The sequence below is a fragment of the Triticum urartu genome, chromosome 3, assembly GCF_003073215.2.
Source record: "Triticum urartu cultivar G1812 chromosome 3, Tu2.1, whole genome shotgun sequence".
Taxonomy (NCBI): domain Eukaryota; kingdom Viridiplantae; phylum Streptophyta; class Magnoliopsida; order Poales; family Poaceae; genus Triticum; species Triticum urartu.
In genome coordinates, this window is record NC_053024.1 from 647,595,202 (window position 1) to 647,616,926 (window position 21,725).

Genomic DNA, 21,725 nt, shown 5'->3' on the forward strand with positions numbered 1-21,725 from the left:
CCGGCAAGTCTCTTTACTCGTTCCGTAATACATCATCCCGCAACTAACTCATTATTTGCAATGCTTGCAAGGCTTATAGTGATGTGCATTACCGAGTGGGCCTAGAGATACCTCTCCGACAATCAGAGTGACAAATCCTAATCTCGAAATACGCCAACCCAACAAGTACCTTTGGAGACACCTGTAGAGCACCTTTATAATCACCCAGTTACGTTGTGACGTTTGGCGGCACACAAAGTGTTCCTCCGGTAAACGGGAGTTGCATAATCTCATAGTCATAGGAACATGTATAAGTCATGAAGAAAGCAATAGCAACAAACTAAACGATCAAGTGCTAAGCTAACGGAATGGGTCAAGTCAATCACATCATTCTCCTAATGATGTGATCCCGTTAATCAAATGACAACTCATGTATATGGTTAGGAAACTTAACCATCTTTGATCAACGAGCTAGTCAAGTAGAGGCATACTAGTGACACTCTATCTGTCTATGTATTCACACATGTATTATGTTTCCGGTTAATACAATTATAGCATGAATAATAAACATTTATCATGAAATAAGGAAATAAATAATAACTTTATTATTGCCTCTAGGACATATTTCCTTCAGCGTCGGGGGCAGTGGTGGTCGGGGGCGGCGGGCGGGGACGTGGGGCATGGGGGCGGCGTGGGTGAGGTGAGGGAGAGAGAGAGGGGAAAGAGAGGGTGGGGCGTGGGGCCGACCGTTTTTAGTTAGGTTTAATTTCTTTGTCGCCTTCTAGCAGATGGCAAAGAGCGTACCTAGTAGGGTGGGTTCGGGGGGAAACGGCCGTTAGGTTGGCTATTCTCTTTGCCGTCAGCTAGCAGACGGCAAAGAAGCTTTGTCGTCTGCTAGCAGACGGCAAAGAAGCTTTGTCGTCTGCTAGCAGACGGCAAAGAAAGTGGTCGTTAGGTGGTTCTCACTAGTGGGCCACCCTCTCTCTTTGCCGTCCGCTAGCAGATGGCAAAGCTTCTATGCCGTCTGCTAGCGGACGGCAAAGAGCTGGCTGACGGCAAACAAGATCTTTGCCGGCTGCTCTTTCTTTGCCGTCAGCTTTCTGTATGCTGATGGCAAAGACCTCCTTTGCCGTCAGCTAGCAGACGGCAAAGAACTGGCTAACGGCAAAGATCCTGATTCTAGTAGTGATAGGAAGAAATTACCTTATTGTTATGTTTTATTTTCTGTATTTCTCTCATGTTCATTTCTGACTTCTCTCTGATTTCAACCTTTTAGATATCCGCCGAGTTTACCCTAGTCTTTTTGCCGGAGTTTTTCCAGCTGGATGAGACAATTCCCTTTGATACGCAGCTGGTTCAGATCACCAGGGAGTTGAAGATTGCTCTGCCTTCTATCATCGAGACCCCTATCTTGGCACCTCTAACAGCCACTCGTTGTAGGACTGTGGTGCACATACCAGGGAGGACCTTCAGAAGCTTCTCGGTGCCCATTAACTTCCAGTTTACTTACCCCACTTGGATCCTCGGGAGGAACATGGCTATTCATTGTGCACTTGGAAACATCCGGGAGGAGTACAGGGCCGAGCTCATCGGATCAGACCTCACCATGATCTCCTACAGAACTGCAGATGGAGAGATCATGTGCATCGTGAATGATGAATCCATCCTCTCATTTGTCCAAGACTTGGAGGCTCACATTAGAACTCTGGAAGTTCAGACGCGCAAAAGCATGAAGATGGTCATGAAGCTGCTGTTCCGTGAACTGCAATCGGAGAATAAAGCACGCGAGGACCATGATGAGTATGAAGAGGAAGTCAAGGATCTTCTGGAGAGGATCCAGAACTTGAAGACTTATATTTCCATAGTGGAAGAGAAGATGGACCTAGGAGAAGACCTTTATCCAAATGGTGACAGTGGACCCCTCGTGAGCAATGATGAGGACTACGAGGAGAGCACCACTGGAGGATGCACCACCGAAAGACGCACCGCTGGAGGATGCACCACGGGAGGCTACAACATGGATATCTGAGGAGGACACTTAGTTATGACCGCCATGTTATTGTTATTTTCTCGTTGATCGGTTAGGACGATGTTTTCTATTTGTCGTAAGACTTGTATCCCGAGCTTGAACTATGATTGAGTTGAATAAATGAACGATTGGTGTGTTAATGATTGTTGCATGCATATGGGTAGTGTTATTTTCTCTTTAGACCCTTGTTCTATTCTAATTCTCATCCACTCTAAAACACCATATGCCTCCAAGACGTGACCCCGGATTCAACTTTCCACCGAAGCTCACACAGCTCATTCAGCAACAGAATGCACTGATGCACATGTTGATCCAGAACTAAGACAACAACAATAACAATCCACCGCCACCACCCCCTATCAACAATCTGGCCCATTTCTTAAGGTTGAACCCGCCGGTGTTCTCTAGCAGCACTGAGCCGATTGTTGCTGATGATTGGCTCCGCAAGATCGGATGGGAGCTAGTAACTGATGGATGCACGGATGTGGAGAAGGTGCGCTTTGCCGCATATCAGCTTGATGGACCCGCAGCCTCTTGGTGGGAAAACTACACCACCACTTATCCCATTGCAACAGTCACATGGGATCAATTTCAGCATGCCTTCCGCACCGCTCATGTCTCAGCTGGTGCCATGAGTTTGAAGAAGTGTGAGTTCTGCAACTTACGCAAGGGGAATCGTACTGTGGCACAGTACGTGGACGAGTTCAGTCAGTTAGTTCGCTATGCCCCAGATGATGTAGCCACAAATGCCGCAAAGAAGGAGAATTTTCTGGAAGGACTCAATGATGAACTGGGAATGCAACTGATGGTGGCTACCTTCAACAACTTGCAGGAGCTGGTAGACAAGGCCATCATTCTTGAAGGCAAGCAGCAGCAGATAGATAACCGCAAAAGGAAGTATGCACATGGCAAGTACAACTCTGGAGCTCAGCAGAAGCCCCGCTACACCCCATACTTGGGAAACACCGGATCAAGAAGATACACTCACCACACCCATGGAGGACATACTCATGGAGGAAATGGGAGCAATCGTCACAACCACAGCATCTCCAAGAATGGCAATGGAGGCAATGGCAGTCAGCAGTGTCCCGTCCCGGCTCAGAAGGATCTGAGTCATATTACCTGTTTCAAGTGAAAGAAGACGGGACATCATGCCACCGATTTTCCGGAGTCCAAGTAGGGAAATGGAAATGGCAATGGCAATGGAAGCTCTGCAACCAAAAATCCCAATTATTTTCCTCATGCTCACGTGAACCACATTGATGTGGAGGAGGTTTACGATCACCCAGAGACTATGGTTGGTAAATTCTTGTTAAATTCACGTCCAGTATTTGTACTTTTTGATTCTGGTGCATTGCATGCATTCATATCAAGGATAGTTGTGGAAAAGTATGGTTTGCCCACTATAACCCTTAAGAGCCCTTTTCAGGTCAGTTCCCCGGGAGGTGAGATGACGACAGGATTAGGTTGTCACTCGAACCTCAACATCGGAAATCATGAGTTTCCTGTAGAATTTAAGTACAGGGATTGGACGTAATCCTAGGCATAGATTGGTTGACGAAGTATGAAGGGAACATTGATTGTGCCCGCAAGACGATTTTACTCACCACCCCGGAGCAGAAGAGGATTAAGTATGTATCCAGGCACACACCAAAGAATAATCTGGTAAATTCCCTCACGGGAGTTGTTCAGGAGGAAGTGTCAGTTGTACAAGACTTCCCCGATGTATTTTCGAAGGAATTACCGGGCATGCCACTAGACAGAGAAATTGAGTTCCTGATTGAATTATTGCCCGGCATAGTGCCAATATCCAAGAGAGCATGTCGGATGCCCCCCTAATGATTTGAAGGAAACCAAGAAGCAGATCAAGGAGTTGTTGGAGAAAGAATATATTTGCCCAAGCTCATCACCTTGGGGAGCCCCAGTTCTTTTGGTAGAGAATAAGGACAAAACCTTGAGGATGGTTGTAGATTATTGTGCATTGAACGAGGTGACTATCAAGAACAAATATCCTCTGCATGTGATCAATGATTTGTTTGATCAACTAGTTGGAGACCGAGTATACTCCAAGATCGATCTTCGATCAGGGTATCATCAGTTGAAGATTCATGAACAGGATATACCCAAAACAACTTTCACCATAAGGTATGGTTTATATGATTGTCATGTTATTTGGATTGACTAATGCTCCTACATATTTTATGAGAATGATGAACAAGGTATTTATGGAATATCGGGACAAGTTTGTCGTGATGTTCATCAATGACATATTGATATTCTCCAAGAGCGAGGAAGAACACAAGGAACACTTGTGTCTAGTTCTGGAGAAGCTCTGAGAACATCAGTTATACGCCAAGTTTAGAAAATATGATTTTTGGTTGAAGGAAGTCAGATTTCTCGGACATATTATTTCTGGAGAAGGAATAATAGTGGATCCTTCCAAGGTTGAAGTCATCACAAAATGGAAAGCACCCACCTCAGTCAAGGGGATCCGTTGTTTTCTCAGACTTGCAGGATATTATCGAAGGTTTATCGAGAAATTCTCTAAGATTGCAAAGCCTATGACGGAGTTGTTGAAGAAAGAGACCAGGTATACTTGGACTGAGGAATGTGAAGTCGGTTTCCAGGAGTTGAAGAAACATTTGGTTACAACTCCAGTGCTGATTTTGCCGAACATCCGTAAGGATTTTCAGGTTTATTGTGACGCTTCTCGTCAAGGACTTGGAGGAGTGCTCATGCAACAAGGAAAAGTTGTAGCCTATGCATCCAGGCAGCTACGACCTCATGAGTTGAATTATGCCACACATGATTTGGAGTTAGTAGCCGTAGTGCATGCACTCAAGACCTGGAGACATTTCCTAATCGAAAATAGTTATGATGTTTACACGGATCATAAGAGCTTGAAGTATATTTTCACGCAGAAGGAATTGAACCTCAAACAGAGGAGATGGCTAGAATTGATCAAGGACTATGACATGAGATTGCATTATCATCCAAGAAAGGCTAATGTTGTAGGAGATGCTTTGAGCCACAAGAGTTTTGTGGACACCCTTATAGAAGGATGATTACCCCAGGAGTTAGCCGACGACCTCAGAGATCTCCGGTTGGAGATAGTTCCAAGAGGATATGTTGCTACACTGGAGATTCAATCCTCATTGACCGAAAGAATCAGAGAAGCCCAGAAGACGGGCAAGGAAATTGCTAAGATAAAGGAAAGGATGAGTAAAGGAAAAGCTAAAGATTTTCGTGAGTATGGACACGGAACTATGTGGTTTGAGGATCGCATCTATGTGCCCAATGCCCCAGAGCTCAGGAAGTTAATACTTCAGGACGCCCATGATTCACCGTACTCGATACACACAAACAACATCAAGATGTATCTGGACTTGAAGGAAAGTTTCTGGTGAACAGGTATGAAGAAGGATATTGCCGAGTATGTAGCAGTATGCGATGTTTTTTAGGGATAAAGGCGGAACATCAGAAGCCAGCATGGTTACTTCAGCCTTTACCAATATCCGAGTGGAAATGGGAAAAACTTGGGATGGGTTTTATCACATGATTACCCAGGACTCGTTCAGGTTATGATTCTATCTGGGTAGTGGTTGATCGTTTGACCAAGGTAGCTCACTTCATTCCTGTGAAGACCACATATACAAGTGCTAAGTTAGCCAAGATATACATGACCAGGATCGTATGTCTGCATTGAGTTCCAAGGAGTATCGTATCAGATAGAGGAACACAATTTACCTCAAAGTTTTGAAATCAGTTACACGAAACTTTGGGTACACGGCTGGAGTTAAGTACAACTTTTCATCCACAGACAGATAGATAGACCGAAGAGTCAGTGAGATTCTAGAGGACATGTTGAGAGCTTGTGTACTAGACTATGGAGCTAGCTGGGATGGTATTTTACCCTATGCAGAGTTCTCCTGCAACAACAGTTATCAGACTAGTTTGAAGATGGCCCCTTTCGAGGCTCTATACGAAAGGAGGTGCGGAACATCGTTGATGTGGGATTGTGTTGGAGACCGAAAACTTTTTGGTCCCGATCTTATCAGAGATTCCGAAGAGAAGGCAAGTTGACCCATGACAGACTCAAGATAGCTTAGTCTAGACAGAAGAGTTATGCCGATAGTAAACGCAAGGAGGTAACGTACGAAGTGGGAGACCGAGCATATCTCCGTGTGTCTCCACTTCGAGGAAGCAAGAGGTTTGGTGTTAAAGAAAGTTAGCACCCAGATTTATAGGCCCATACAAAATTCTTGAACGTAGAGGAGAAGTTGCATACAAGCTGGAATCATTTGAAGGATTGTCAGGAGTTCACGATGTCTTTCACGTTTCTCAGTTGAAGAAATGCCATGCTGGGATGCCTAAGAGAATTTACAGGTCGGTGTTGGAAATGCCCTTAACTAGCAAGATCAATATGACACATGGACCCGCGAGTAAGTGAAAGTAATGTGTGACCCCGCGGAATTGTCAGAAATAGAGAGTACGGGGTGCTAGTTTCATGGATTTTGAGGTTGGGGTTTGATTGGACTTTGAGTATGAATTTAAGGTTTATTTTAGATTTTTCTGTTTCAAGAACTCCGGCGAGCTGGCCAGCGGAACAAAACGTACCCTCCCGCATGATCTCAGCTGACTGACATTTAAGCAAAATCATACTCCCTCCGTTCCAAATTACTCGTCATGGAAATGGATGTATCTAAAACTAAAATACATCTAAATATATTCATACCTTCGACAAATAATTCGGAACAGAAGGAGTAGATATTAGTCTGCTTTTTGTTCACGGATATTAAACTTGTCGAGAAAACAGGAATCCTTGGGCTCTAACGTTTATATCCTTCAGCCCCACATAACACATACTACATTCGTGATTCGACAATACTTCTAGACATAGTCTCTACGTGAACAATTTCTGAATTAGTTTCTCCAATGACCTATACTACCAGGCATCCTCCTGCCGTTATGTATCATATAATTTCATCAGACAGACGAAAGAAACCCGGAATTTCTTCAGTAATAAAGTTAAAAAAAACAGCTAGATGAAAATGCAGTGTGGCGATATGTCGATATGAGGTCAGCAGCGTGCCCGCACCAGCTTGCCGGTGGGCGGCGGGTCCATCCAGAGGGTGCAGCGCGGGTACACCCAGTACCTGTACGGCAGCCACCGCCCGAAGTTGAGCTGCGTGTGGAACTTCCCGACGAGCTTGAGTTTCACGGGCCCGCCCGCCACCGTCCCGTTCCGCCACGCAATGGCGTCCTCCCGCGACAGCGGCGCCTCGCTGACGACGAAGTCCACGGTCCGGAGCGCGTAGGTGCGGGGGTCCTCGAACAGCGGCGCCGGCAGCACCGTCGAAGTGCCGATCCTGTGGCCCTCGAAGTACAGGTCCAGCTGCATGTACCAGAGGACCATCTTCACCTTGGCGTTGGGGCTCGTGATGGCGGCCAGCACGGTGAGGTCCGCGTTGAGCGCGAGGCCGCGGGCCGGGCCGCCGGGGACGGTCAGCTCGTCCACGTACCCGGCGTTCAGGGACGCGTCGGTCACCCGGAGCTTCGGCGGCTGCGGGCGGTAGTAGAGGTACACGGTGAGCACGGCCACGCCGACCACCACCACCGCCAGCCAGAACAGGATGCAGCAGAGGGTGAAGCAGAAGGCCGGCAGCTGCCTGCGCTTCTTCCTGCCGTGGTCCGGCGAGAGGAAGCCCGGGGAGCCTGCCGGAGTCCTCCTCCCCGGCGTCCAGCGGGGACGTCCTGCCGGCGCCTGCGACGTCGACCCCTGGTGATCATGCTGCTGCTGCTGCTGCTGCGGGCTCCCGTTGCCCGGCACCGGCGCGCCCGCCTGGTAAGGCCCGCCGCCGTCGTCGTCTTGCTTGATCGTGGTGACGCGCTCGACCCTCGTGGTGTTGGTCCGGTAGCCGCCGTTGCCGGTCGGGCGCGCGCCCATCCGCGGCGCCTGGACCGGCCCCGGGATCCTCATCCTCTGCTCTCCCGGGACGCGCTCGTACCGGTACCGCGGCTCGTCGACCGCCACCGGCGGCAGCGGCTGTGGCGGCGGCCGGCCCCGCCTCTGCCACGGCGCCATGTAGTAGGGCCCGCGCCCGCCGCCGGGCGGCTGCGCCGGCGCCTCGGGCTCGTCGACCTCCTGGATTTCGCCGTGGCTCGGCCCGCCGGGGAAGCGCTCGTCGCCAGGATGGTGATGCATGGACGCGTCGCTCGCGCCGGGCTGGCGGTAGGAGACGAACTCGTTGGGCCCACGCCTGGGGCGAGCCGCCATCGCCGCCCTGCTGCTCACGGCAGCATCGTCGCGCAGCGCGGCCGCCACCGCCGCCGCGGCCGCCGCCGCCTCCGCCTCCCTCTGCGCGCCCGCGCCGTGGTGTCGAGCCGAGCGCGGCGCGGCGCGGCCACGGCTCGGCGGCCGCTCGCCGCCCGCCTCCACCGGCCTCTTGCTCATGGGGCCGGCAACGGGCGAACCACCAGCTAGCAGCTAGCTACAGGCCTGGGAGCTGGAAGCGATCAGCAGCAATGGCCAATGGCTCAGCGCGACGTGGCACTGCAGAGTGGGGGCGGGCGGGGGGTTAAGTAACCGGGGCAAGCAACGTGGCCACGGCGCAGCACCGGCAGGCACGGACAGAGGCGCTCGGGAGAAGAGGAGGAGGACGGGGGGAGAATTTTGGAGGGAAAGGGGGCAAGGAAGGTATCGTTTCTCCTGTACTGTAGCCGTTGCGAGCAAGCAACTTAGCCATGGAAGCTAGGCGCAGGGCGACTGGCAGAGGGAATTTCCGGTTGCCGTGGCACCAGAGCTTTGCTTGCCGGTGGCTACTTGCCACCTCCAAGGACGATGCTCAAAAGCGCATGCAAAACCTGCTCGAAAGTGGTCTCTGTCGTGGGGTTTTCTGGGGCGGCACAGGTGCTCGAGCTCGACAAAAAACAATCTGATGGAAAGCACCGTGGGGAAAATTGGGCACGGGGAGCTGGGCTTTCTTTTGGTTTGTTTTCTCCGGCGAGCCTTCTTTCTGAACGTCTGAGTGATGTGATGCCATTTTAAATGGGAGCGCTCGTGTTCAGGATCTCCGGTGCTCGCTGTGAAGAGGAGGACGATGCCTGCGGCTGCAGGCCCACGCAAGGTATGGCCCGGAGATGAGATGCTCGGTCTTCCTTCCATCCCCACGACCGCGGATTCCCACCGCCGTGCACCGCGGCCACCGCGGGAACGAACGGTGTCTGCCACTGTTACGTTCAGACAGATCCAATGATCAGCGATGACGATAATTCACTTCATGATTTGGAGTGCTTGTTTTTCATGTTTCTATATTGAACTAAAACCACGACAAGTATTCCCTAAAAAAACCATCACAAGTATTTCGAAACGGAGGAGTAATATCTCTGGCTTTAGCTGTCCTGTCCAAACTCCTAACCCACTCTCACACTAGATGACTTGACCTTTTAAAATCGATTTTGAACCGATTCCCTCTAGATCCTTCTCTGAGTGTAACCAAAATAGGTTTCCCTGTTATAAACCCTTCACAAGAGCTACTGCCATAGGACAAAAAAAACCTGCATTATCATAACACTGTAACATATATGGTTTCATTTCTGAAATAGAACGAGGGGCACAACCCCTATTTTGCTAAAAAAAAATAGAAGTCGGTTTTCAAACTTTCATGATTTGCTGCTCTCAACGCACCATCCAAATCAAAATCAGTTGTCATCATCGTTTCGCTGATGAAATCTTCAAACTTTTTATTTATTTATGCATACGCCCTGATGCCTTTTTATCTCCTACATCTACATAAGTTTTGCTGCATTTTAGGGCAATCTCTTATGCATGCCTTCATGAACTTCACTTTTTCATTATTATGTACTGCACTCTCACACTAATGTTTGGTTCATTTTTGGGCGACAGCCCACGTCACATTTGTCTTAAGTGTGTTGCGTTTTTAAGAAAAACTTCAACCTTGTACGAAGAGTGTGTGATGCATTTTATTAAGTAAATGTAGTGCGGTTCTTTCTCACGGAATGTCTTGGACATTCGGATTTTGAAAGAACTGCACAATAGTTTTCGAGTGAGTGTATTGTATTTCTTCATAACGGAATCGAGCCAGAAACACGAGTAAAAAATAATAAGGAAATGGAAATAACGAGAAACAAATCCTAATAAACAAAAAAGGCACCGGTAAAAACATCGTCAGGAGACTGCCCCAAAGAAAAAAAAAACAGCCCATAAACATGCAACGCAAGGTCTAGGGTATCATCTGATTTGTAGTGACAAACCGTCCGCAACCCCAGGCGGCCACGGCTCGGTGGCCGTTCGCCGCCCTTCTCCATCGGTTTATTGCTCATGAGATCAGCAATGGGAAATCTACTAGCTACAAGCTTGGAAGCAATCAACAATGGCTCGACCCGATGCCACACTGCAGAGTGGAGGAGGGGTTAAGTAACCGGGGCAATCAACTCAGCCACGGCGCAGCACCAGCAGGCGTAGAGGCAATTGGGAGAAGGGGGAGATGAGAAGGGCAGAGGAGAATTTTGGAGGGAAAGAGGGCAAGGAAGGCGCAAATGACCGATGGAGGCCGAGCTCCATGGAGCTTGGTTTAAAAATATGATTTTCTACACGGCAAAAAAATCGATTTTTTTATGAACATACATACACATGTATATGTATGTGCAAAATTTCCTAATGTTATACTTTTTTCTGCGGGGTTCCTAATATTATACTTTAACACATGGCATAAAAAGAAAGATAAATATGTATTTTCCAAAATGGGCCGGCAATTTTTTTGTTGAGACGTTTTTTTTGTACAGCATACAAATCACAGTATTTCCAAAAGATCTTTTACACATTTGTGTGAAAAACATATAAGTTTCCATGGAATTTGTTTTGAAACTTTTAAATCTGAATTTTCTTGGATGGAGCCCGTCCTTCAAAAATTCACACTCTCAAGGAAGGTATCATTTGGTCTGTAACCGTTGCAAGCAAGCAAGCAACTTAGCCATGTCAGAGGCACTGGCAGCTAGGCGCACGGCGACTGGCAGAAGGAATTCCCGGTTGCCGTGGCACGGCGGCTTGCTTGCTTGCCAGTTGCTGCTTCAAAAGCGCTTGCTCGTAAAACCTGATCGAAAGTGGCCTCTCTGTCGTGATTTTTTATGAGACTCGGGGACGCGGCACAGGTGCTCGAGCTCGACAAAAACAATCTGATGGAAAAGTGGCATGAGAAAAACTGCACAGAGATGAACAATGGCGACTGAGGTGCTTTTGGTTGTTTTATCTGGCGAATCTTCTTTCTGAATGTCTGTCTGAATGATGTGATGCCATTCTAAATCCAAGTGTTCTCTGGTGCTGTCACGCCTGCAGGCCCACGCAAGGTATGTCCCGGAGACGAGATGCTCGGCCCTCGATCCCCACGGCCGCGGCGGCTTCCCCTGCGCCGTGCGCCGTGGCTAGTGACGGCAGTTTGCGTGCGCCGGCCGGCCACCGCGGGAATCGTGGAAAGGGATCCGAGTGTGTATGTTGCCGTGACGACCAGACAGATCGGATGATCAGCGACGACGATTCTCAGAATTCAGCTCATGATTTGGAGTGCTTATTTTTAAGGTTCACGGGCACAATGTGTGGATGCATACACACACACGCACTCACACGTCGAATTGCAATTGTAAATAAAAGAAGTGATTCATATTTTTACGTTTTTCATTTCTTGTTTCACGCCTATACTATTTCTGGGTTGGGGGGCTCATCTTTTTTTTTCGAAAAGGGGGAATTTTCCGGCCTCTGCATCAGAAAGATGCATACGGCCATCTTATTAACCAAATAAAGTAGTGCCAACATGGTTCGAAAGTCTCCACAAGTAATAACGAAGCAAAGAAAGCTCACACAGAGCCAAAAAGGCTAGAAACACCCACTAGCTATGAAAAGACGCCACAACCGGCTGGCTAGAACTAGATAGGTAAACTACATGTCTATCCTATTACATGACCGCCATCCAAACCGGTTGAAGATATCCCGAGCTACCATCTCCCAGCGGAAAAACCCAGTAACCAAATGCTCTCTGGCCTCCGTCAGGGTGAGTGGCGACCACGAACGGATCAGTGTCGTAGTTCGGAATATAACCTGCAAAAAATGGATACATGATATTCTGTTAAAAACTAAATCATTTCTGCAAGTCCAGATAGTCCATAGCAAGGCACAAACTCCAACCCGAATGTGTCTCGCGAAGTCAGGCTCAATCCCATTAAACCATGTCCCAAATAACGCGTTAACAGAATTCGGTGGATTGATATTAAAAGCAATGTGGACCGTCTGCTAAAGTACTTTGGCCAACGGGCAATCGAAAAAAAGGTGTTTGATTGTCTCATCCCGAACACAGAAACTACACCTAGTAGGTCATGTCCAATTACGCTTTATCAAGTTGTCATTGATTAAAATAACTTGTTTATGGACAGACCACATAAACACTTTTATTTTCAAAGGAACTTTGACATCCCAAACATGCTTGGAAGTAGGAATGGAGTTCGAATTAATAACATCAATATACATTGATTTAACAGTGAATACTCCAGACTTAGTCAATTTTCAGCGTAATTCATCGGGTTGTTGGGAAAGCTGGACCTCCATCAGTCTCCTAACTAGACGGAGCCATTCTTTCCAACGATTGCCCGCTAGCGTCCGTCGGAACTGAATATTAAGGGGGATAGATTGAAATACCGATGCGACGAACACTTCACGTCGTTGAACAATACGGTACAAAGACGGATATTGGATGGCCAAAGGTGTCTCGCCGAGCCAAATATCCTCCCAGAAACGTGTACTAGTGCCGTTTCCAATAACAAACTTCATCCTATTAAACAAAGATTGTTTGACTTTCATCAGACCTTTCCAGAAAGGTGAATCGGTCGGCCTGACTGTAACCTGGGACAAAGTTTTTGTCTGGAGATACTTAGTACGAAGGATTTGAGCCCACATGGCATCATTCTCCGTTGAGAGCTTCCACAACCACTTGCTAAGAAGGCATCTATTCTTAACTTCTAGATTCTCAATACCGAGACCCCCTTGGTCTTTCGGTCTACAGATGATATCCCATTTAGCAAGCCGATATTTTCGTTTAAGCTCATCACCCTGCCAAAAGAAATGCGATCGATAGAAGTCCAGTCTCTTCCTAATCCCAATTGGGACCTCAAAGAACGATAGGAGAAACATAGGCATACTCGTGAGCACCGAATTAATCAGGATTAATCGGCCTCCGTATGACATGAGCTTACCCTTCCAACAACTCATTTTCTTCTCAAATCGGTCCTCGATGCACTTCCACTCTTTATTTGTCAGCCTACGATGGTGGATTGGAATACCCAGGTAAGAGAAGGGTAACTCTCCCAACTCGCACCCAAACAATTGCATATAAGCCTCCTGTTCGTCTTTGGCTCTACCAAAGCAGAACAGCTCGCTCTTATGAAAGTTAATCTTTAACCCGGTCAATTGTTCAAATAGGCATAACACAAGCTTCATATTTCTCGCCTTGGCCAAGTCATGCTCCATAAAGATAATTGTATTATCAGCGTACTGAAGGATGGAAACACCTCCATCAACAAGATGAGGTATCAATCCACCTACTTGACCATTTTCCTTAGCCCTTCCTATCAAAATTGCTAACATATCCACCATAATGTTAAACAAGATAGGGGACATCGGATCTCCTTGTCTTAGGCCTTTATGTGTCTGGAAGTAATGACCTATGTCATCATTAACTTTAATTTCCACACTACCTTTTTGCGTAAATGAGTCAACTTGTCGGCGTCAGGCTTCATCAAAACCTTTCATACGCAATGACTGTTGGAGGAATGGCCATTTGACCTTATCATACGCTTTCTCGAAATCCACCTTAAAAATTACTCCATCTAATTTTTTGGAATGGATTTCATGGAGCGTTTCATGCAGGACGACCACCCCTTCAAGGATATTTCTGTCCGGCATGAAAGCAGTTTGGGACTGTTGCACCACATAATGCGCAATCTGTGTGAGCCTATTAGTCCCTACCTTGATGAAAATTTTGAAACTAACATTAAGGAGGCAGATCGGCCTGAATTGCTCAATTCGCACAGCATCTGTTTTCTTAGGAAGCAGTGTGATAGTTCCAAAATTCAAGTGAAATAACTGAAGCTGTCCAGAGAACAGATCATGGAACATAGGTAGCAAATCCCCCTTAATAATGTGCCAGCACTTTTTATAGAACTCGGCCGGGAATCCATCCGGTCCGAGAGCATTATTGTTTTTCATCTGTGCAATAGCATCAAACACCTCCTTCTCTGAGAATGGGGCCATCAGAATATCATTATCGGCAGCCGATAGCTGAGGCACATCCTCAGTCCTGGACTAATCGAGGGACACACAATTATCCTCCGGAGGTCCAAATAACTGCTTATAATACTCGGTAATATAAGTTTTTAGGTTATCCTGTCCTAAAATAGTGCCCTCATCTTGTTCAAGCTGAAAGATACGCTTCTTTCTGTGTTTACCATTAGCTATCAGATGAAAGAATTGAGTATTCGCGTCCCCTTGGACCACTTTGCGGACTTTAGCACACAAAGCCCACTTCAATTCTTCTTCGCGGAGCAGTTCTTTCAACCTCTTCTCCGCCTTAGTTTTAACCTGAAGCTCAGCTGGCAGTAAAATAGTGGACTCGGCCTTAATGTCCAGGGCCTGTATAAGAGAAAGGAGTCTATCCTTTTCAATCTTATACACACCACTGAGGTGCTTAGCCCAACCCCGTAAGAAACTTCTCAAATGCCTAATCTTATTCTGCCAACGCTCGATCGCAGTCATGCCTCCTGCACCTCTCTCCCATTCCCTGGCAATCAAGTCCAAGAACCCCTCGCGTTCGAACCATGACATCTCGAAAGAAAAGGTGTTCTTGTTACCCACGTGGTTCGGCTCCCCTGAGTCCACGAACAAGGGTGTGTGATCAGATATTCCCCTGGAGAGAGCTTGCACCGTAACCAGAGGGAACTTTTGTTCCCACTCCATGCTCGCAAGAACTCAATCAAGTTTTTCATAAGTTGGGTTTGGCAGAGCATTAGCCCAGGTAAACTTTCTACCAAAAAGCTCAATCTCCCTCAGATCCAAGCTTTTAATAATGGTATTGAACATAAACAACCATCTGCCGTCAAAGTTATCATTGTTCTTCTCCTCTCTCCTCCTGATGATATTGAAATCACCTCCAACTAAAATTGGAAGCTGTTCTGACCCATAGATTCGAACAAGGTCTGCCAGAAACTCCGGTTTGAGCTCGGGCTGTGCGGCACCATAAACCGCCACCAAAGCCTAGTTAAACCCATCTATCTTAGACCTGACTCAAAACTTCACCGCGAAGTCACCCATCACTACACTTCGTACTTCAAGCGAATCGCATCTCACACCGAGTAAGATATCGCCCGATCTTCCTCGCTGAGGGAGGCAATGCCAATCGAAATCAATACCACCCACAAGAGAGGAAAGAAACTGGGGCGCAAAGTTTTCTCTGTCAGTCTCCGATAGAGCAACAAAATCTAATTTCTGCTCTAAAGCTGCCTCAGCAAGGAACCTTCTTTTAGCCAAGTCCTTCAGACCTCTGCTATTCCAAAAGATTCCTCTCATATTTCATCATGGAATTTTTTAGTGATTTGAATCATAGCACTCCTACGAACTACGGAATCAGGATAGATCTTCCGTTCCCACTTACGTTTTGGTTTGCTAGGCTCTGACACGCGGTCCTCATAACCGGGTTCACTTAAACTACCAGCATCATTCTCTATGGGTACATCATCGTCCTCAGACACATGATTTGGAGGTGCTAGATCTGCACACAGATTATCGAGCACTCTAACCCCTAACGCATCAATCTCATCATCATTCATTAGTTTAACCGCTGCAAGATTATGAATAGTCTCTAAGACACGTTTCGCCTCCAAATCTAACAGATCATTGACCGAATTAGTAATCTCACTATCCGTGGCACCTAGTGAAACTCCTGATTGGTTTGCATTATTTATAATCTCCTCATTAGAAAAATGCAATAAAGAGTTAGATATGTTAACGGACATACCAGAAGATAATGTAGCCTCCTGCAGCTTGGTCGCCCTCATAGCGCACCGTTGCTGCATATCATCCACCTCCGGAAACTCGTGGATGCGAGCACTCATCCGTCTCCCCGTCAAGACGGGGTCCGGGATCCCGCCAAAAGCAACAACCTCCTCCCTAGTAAAACCTGGCGCTGAGTCCCTCAAAGGATCAACCGAGGTTACCAGAGAAGGCGGCTGCGGGCTCCCAAGCCCCTCAGACAGGTGCCCCACGCCGGGGTCCACGGCCACTGGTGCGATGGGAGAGGGGATGACGGGGGCCGCCTGCCCGCGCCCTCCTCCCGCCCCACCCGCCGGTGCAGACGGAAGAACTGTCAACGAAGGAGAGGCGGTCCTCCAGACCGCCGGGGAAGAATGATGAGCCAGGGCCTCCTGCCCCAACCCTCCCCCCAACGCAGCAGATGGCGTAGGTGTCGCCGCCACCACCGGAGTAGCAGGAGCCGAGGCCACCTGCCTCGGGCTCCCTCCCCCGGCGCTGGCCGACTCCAACGTGACCGACGTCACCGGCGTCGGGATATGGAGGAGAGACGTCAAGGCCTCCTGCCCCGACCCCCCTCCCCCCAACACCAGCTCACAGGTAGCAATCCGCACCGGATCCTTGACCACAAGAGGAGGAGGGGAAAGAGAAGCGACCTCCGGCTCCCCCACCCCAACTCCATCCAGAGTCCTCGCCGATGAGGCCCTCACCAAGCGTCCAGGCACAGAACCGCCAGCCCCCTCAAACTTCAACAGTGGAAGCGTGCGCTCAAACATATCATCAGAGTCTACCCGGTCACTCCAAAGTCTGGGAGGCGCTGATGCTGGCTCAAAAGACCCAAACCGCAACGAGGTCATAGGCACCGATGGCGATGCTGCCGGCTCAACCCCGGTCCCATCCCCGGGCAACTGCGCATCTGGGCGAGATCCGTTAGACCCCTCTCGTGTGGACTCATCAGTCTGTGCCCCATTGGCTCCCGCACCGCCATCACCCTCATGCATATCAACATCATTACCATTAACCGCATCAGCAAACAGATTTGTGTTCTCAAACTCAATATCGAGTGGGAACACCTCTCCCCTATAAGTCCAGTTGACCATATCAGGCACGAACTCAATATCCAGAACACTGACTAAAAGCCGGGCCACCCCATGAGCCCGGGTAAAAGCCATATCAACTCTCTCCGTCTTCCCAACCAACATACCCAAACTGGCCACACCTCGAACATCCTACAAAGGCTTAGACGGGGCCCCTACAAACCGCAACCAGACCTGCGTAAGCGGCTTTCCCTTAGGCTCCACCTTCCACTTGTGGAACTCCAGAATGCACGATGTGCTAGGAACTCTACACAAACCAAAGCTCAACAACCGCTGCAAGTCATCCACCGTGGGAAAATCAACCTTATAAGCCTTATCCTCGAGAACCACCAGCTCCCATCGAAAGTCCCCCGAAGCCAGCTCCTGAAGCCTCCGCACGATCTGAGCCTCAGTCACCTCTCCCTGGGTAGCTTTCACAACCCCGGTGGTCAAGCTCGGGGTCTCATCCGTAATCTCTCGCGCAGCCGGTGATTCAAAGAACATAAGCTCAGCACAGTAGACTCCATACACAGTCAGCGACGGAGCCTGGTCACGCAAGAACGGGCACTCCCCCGAGGCATGAGCCGGCTTGCCGCATGTCTCACACAGCTCGGCCACGCACTCAGCAATGAAATGGCCCTTCTCCCCCATCTAAAAGCATCTACAGCCGAACGCCTCAAACGATCGGGCGAGCTATCATAAAAAAGCGACCTAGACGGGCTTGTTAAACGGGCCTCAAACGTTCGGACTGACCGCACACCCTCAGATTCAACCCAAAAATGTGGCGGATATGACCATATGGGGCGCAGAAAACACTCTGAAACCCGACGGTTCGAAGCTCGTCTCATCCGTCAAACTGATGGCGCCGCTCTGGCAAGCCGCGTAGTGCCTAGTCCGGCTATTTAAGCCGATCGTCGGCACCAAAACCCTACACGTCCACATTTACCCCCTCCCGTCCGCTGCCGCCACCACTTTTCACTCGCCGTCTCGCACCACTAGTAGTTATGCCCCCTCACCGTCGGATAAGCAGCTACACATATCTAACGCCGGAGCACCGGCTGCAGCTCCTGAGCAGATACGGGCAAGGTGCGAAGCTCGGATCGCCATGGGGCTACCTCCGGATGCGGTGGATCCGGAAGATGAATTGGAGGAAGAGGAGGAGTAGGTTGAGGACGAGGAGGAGCTGGAGGAGGATGTGAGGGACGTTGGGGACGCAGATCTGCATGCCATCCTCGATTCCCTCCGCTCGGAGTCGGATGCGGAGGCTAGACACCGTCATCAGCCGGAGATGGAGGCGGAGCACGCCACGAAAGTCGACGAGATGCTCGCGTACATAGATGAGGAGGGGGATGAGGAGGAGGAGCCGGAGCCCTCCTACGCGCCCTTCCACCCGACGCCCAACCCCGACGTCGCGGACATCTCGGATGACGAGTCGTAGCTAGCGTGTCATAGTACGTAGGTTTTTTTTTGCATGGTTTGATGAAATATGAAAGACTCAGATGTAGAGAAGCAAATTTGAGACGTGACTGGTCATTGTCCACGGACGCGTCCGGTCGTGTCCGCAGGCATTTAAGGTGTCTGATTTGTCAAGTCCGGCAATATGCTCTACACCTCATTCAAGATCAAGAATAATCTTAGGGCCTCTTTGATTCGCGGGATTTTGAAAACGTAGGAATAGAAAAAGTATATGATTGGAGTGTCATGCCCACGTGAATCCTATAAGATTAGCAAGGAGTGTTTGATTTCACAGGAAAAAGCAAAGGAATCATAAAAGGAGGTTGGAGTGGATGTTAGATTTTTTATAAAATGTAGTACTCCTATGAATCAAAGGACAAATGTAGAAAAAATTTCTATGGGATTCAATCCTATGAATCAAAGAACAAATGTAGAAAAAAATTCAAAGGATTTCAATCCCCCAAAAGCCTATAGAATCCCTTTGAATCAAAGGAGCCCTTAGCCCCTCTCTTTTTTGTCCGTTTGTTTGGTTTCCTTTAAAACAAGTCAATTTTGATCTCTCTTGCATCCAGTTTCATGCACGCCCCCCACCAATTAGGCCACACGTAGAACATGGTTAGAGCAGATTGATTGACCCAGGAACATCACTCTTCAGGAGCTGAGCTAAGTGAGGACAGTGGCAAACCTAATGGTTGCTTTCCGTCACCGACGCATCCCTGTTAATTTGTTGTGTATGGCGGATACTGGTTACTTGATCATGTCAGCCGCCAGGATCAATACAATAAAAACACAAATAATACACTCGTGCGTGTACATAAACGCACCTGTACATACGATAAAATCCAAGATGTGTACATATGCTTGCGGGATGAGCTTAATAAATTCTTGGATACCAGATTGAATAATGTTATTAGTAGTAATTAGAAGAAAAAACTCATAGATTCTATGTTAATCAGTTCGTCAAAGCATTGTTTATGCCATCTCCACATGGGTCTGTCCGGTTCTTCCTCAAATGGGCTGCCTCAATCTTTATCAAAGTTTTGGTATCTAGGCATCTAGCTTATCCAGCTACAGTTAAGGATGGCAATTTTATCCGTGGACATGGATATCCATGGATATCCAACCCGAGTGGATAGGGTTTGGATATACTTTTGTGTTCATGGGCGGCGCCCAAACCCGACCCGATTGTTCGTGGATAGGGTATGGATATACCCAAACCCGACCCGATAGTATGACTTAATGGAGAAAAATCTGCTATCCCTGCCCCACGGTCGTATGTCCCACAACAATTTTACACTTTTTTATCTAAAACATGCATAAGAAATTACACAATCCCTATCGTAACTTTTTTTAGTTGACATTCAATCCCCTCTGTAACATACTCCAACACCCCTTCCCTTATTTATACCTCCTTCTTAAATGACTTGTCATTCTCATCTGTTAGAAAAATACTAAATGATCTTAGGTTGTTAGTGGATGTTGATTTACCATAAGTGAAGCCTAGCCTACCACGAGGTGGAGAATGGAAGAGTTTATGTTAATATTGTGTTATGTCTTATTTATATGTTTCGAGAGGACCCTATGGATATCCATCGGATTTGGACATGGACATAATTTTTCACCCATGGATTTTTTCATGGGCGGGCAAAGACTGTCTTCATGAACATGGATATAGATTTGAGATTGTTCAACCCGATCCAAATCCGACCCATTGCCATCCTTAGCTACAGTATAGTATACTCCTTCCTTACTCATAGAGCTCTTTGAATCCGCTTCAACTAAATGTGTAAAATAGAGTAATTTCTTCAAAAGCCAGTTTCTTTCCTTCGCCCATAATGCTTTCGATCTTCTGGACTGCTTCGCTTCCGCCACACTTGCACTGATTTTGCACAGCCCATAAAAATATCAAAAAAGGCCGCAGCTCGTGCGTACACAAGGGGGCACAAGAAAACGAGACAACCTAACAACGCACGAAGGACCTGTGCGAGATGAACGCGTCGCGCGAGTGCACGCTACAAAAAACACGAATCTTAAAGTTCCATCCAAACAGTCTAGGAGTTAGATGTGACTTGTGAGATAGCTAATTTTCATTTAGATGAGAATTAGCAAAACTGTTTTGGGTTTATATGTCCCGCACTATCCTAACACAATCTCACATAAGATTTTTTTACTTGGAAATTGTATGACATCAAACTAGCTTTATTATATCACCATAAATATATTACTACTCCCTCTGTAAACTAATATAAGAGCATTTAGATCACTACTTTAGTATTCTAAACGCTCTTATATTAGTTTACGGAGAGAGTACTATATATTTGATGCTGTGGATATTAGCACATTTTCTATAGGCTTAGTCAAACATAGAGAATTTTTGAGTTTGGACAATGCTAGAAATTCCAATAATCATGCCAGGAGACTAATGACCTTTTGTTTGTGGGTTGTTATAATATTATGCAAATTTATTTCTCCACTTACTTAATAGATGAGACAAATCTTTTGCATCTGTTTCAAGAAAATGGCACAAAGGGGGACAAATTTTACATATTGTGCCTTTTGATTGTCATGCACTGCATTTTCACACTAATGTCTGGTCATTCATTCGATCAGTCAGCATATGGTCAGCTAGCTTTGGAGATTAAAGTCCTGATGGGTGAGTGGAAGTTTATTCCACAGAAGTTTTGTCATTAAAAAATAGATGAGCAGATTGTTTGGCAAGTTGTAGCCACACTGAATGTATCACTGTTGTTTGAGTACAGAGAGGGTCTTCATGTATCGAAGATCTCTTACCTCTTGATCGTAACTCTATAATTTAGAAATAAAACTCCTTTTACCCTCACAAAAAAATGCACTGCATATTCACACTAATGTTGGTGCATTTTTGTGCGGTTGTTCACATAAAAAAGTCAACTAGTTTATTGCATTTGTAAAGAAGTCGTCTACCTTGTAGGAGCAGTGCAATGTAAATTTTGTAAGTATATGTACTGTATTCGTGTAGTTACCCTGCAAAAAAAAAGTAGTGTAGTTTCTTTTTCTACAAAATGAGTTGGATTTTGAAAGAAATGTGCAATCCGCAGAAAAAATATACAAATTCATTTTG

The 21,725-nt window shown here is 47.4% G+C and overlaps 1 protein-coding gene across 1 annotated transcript; it reads right to left on the bottom strand.

Moving 5' to 3' along the window:
* Nucleotides 1-6,771: 6,771 nt before the first annotated feature.
* LOC125548973 lies at nt 6,772-8,874 on the bottom strand. Its single transcript, XM_048712478.1, has one exon. The coding sequence runs from the start codon at nt 8,460-8,462 to the stop codon at nt 7,089-7,091; it is 1,374 nt and encodes a 457-aa protein (XP_048568435.1). The 5' UTR covers nt 8,463-8,874; the 3' UTR covers nt 6,772-7,088.
* Between the last annotated feature and the right edge of the window lie 12,851 nt (nt 8,875-21,725).

Bases quoted from the DNA above. Each gene is read 5' to 3' on its own strand.
- LOC125548973 (XM_048712478.1), bottom strand. From the start codon at position 8,462: ATGAGCAAGAGGCCGGTGGAGGCGGGCGGCGAGCGGCCGCCGAGCCGT.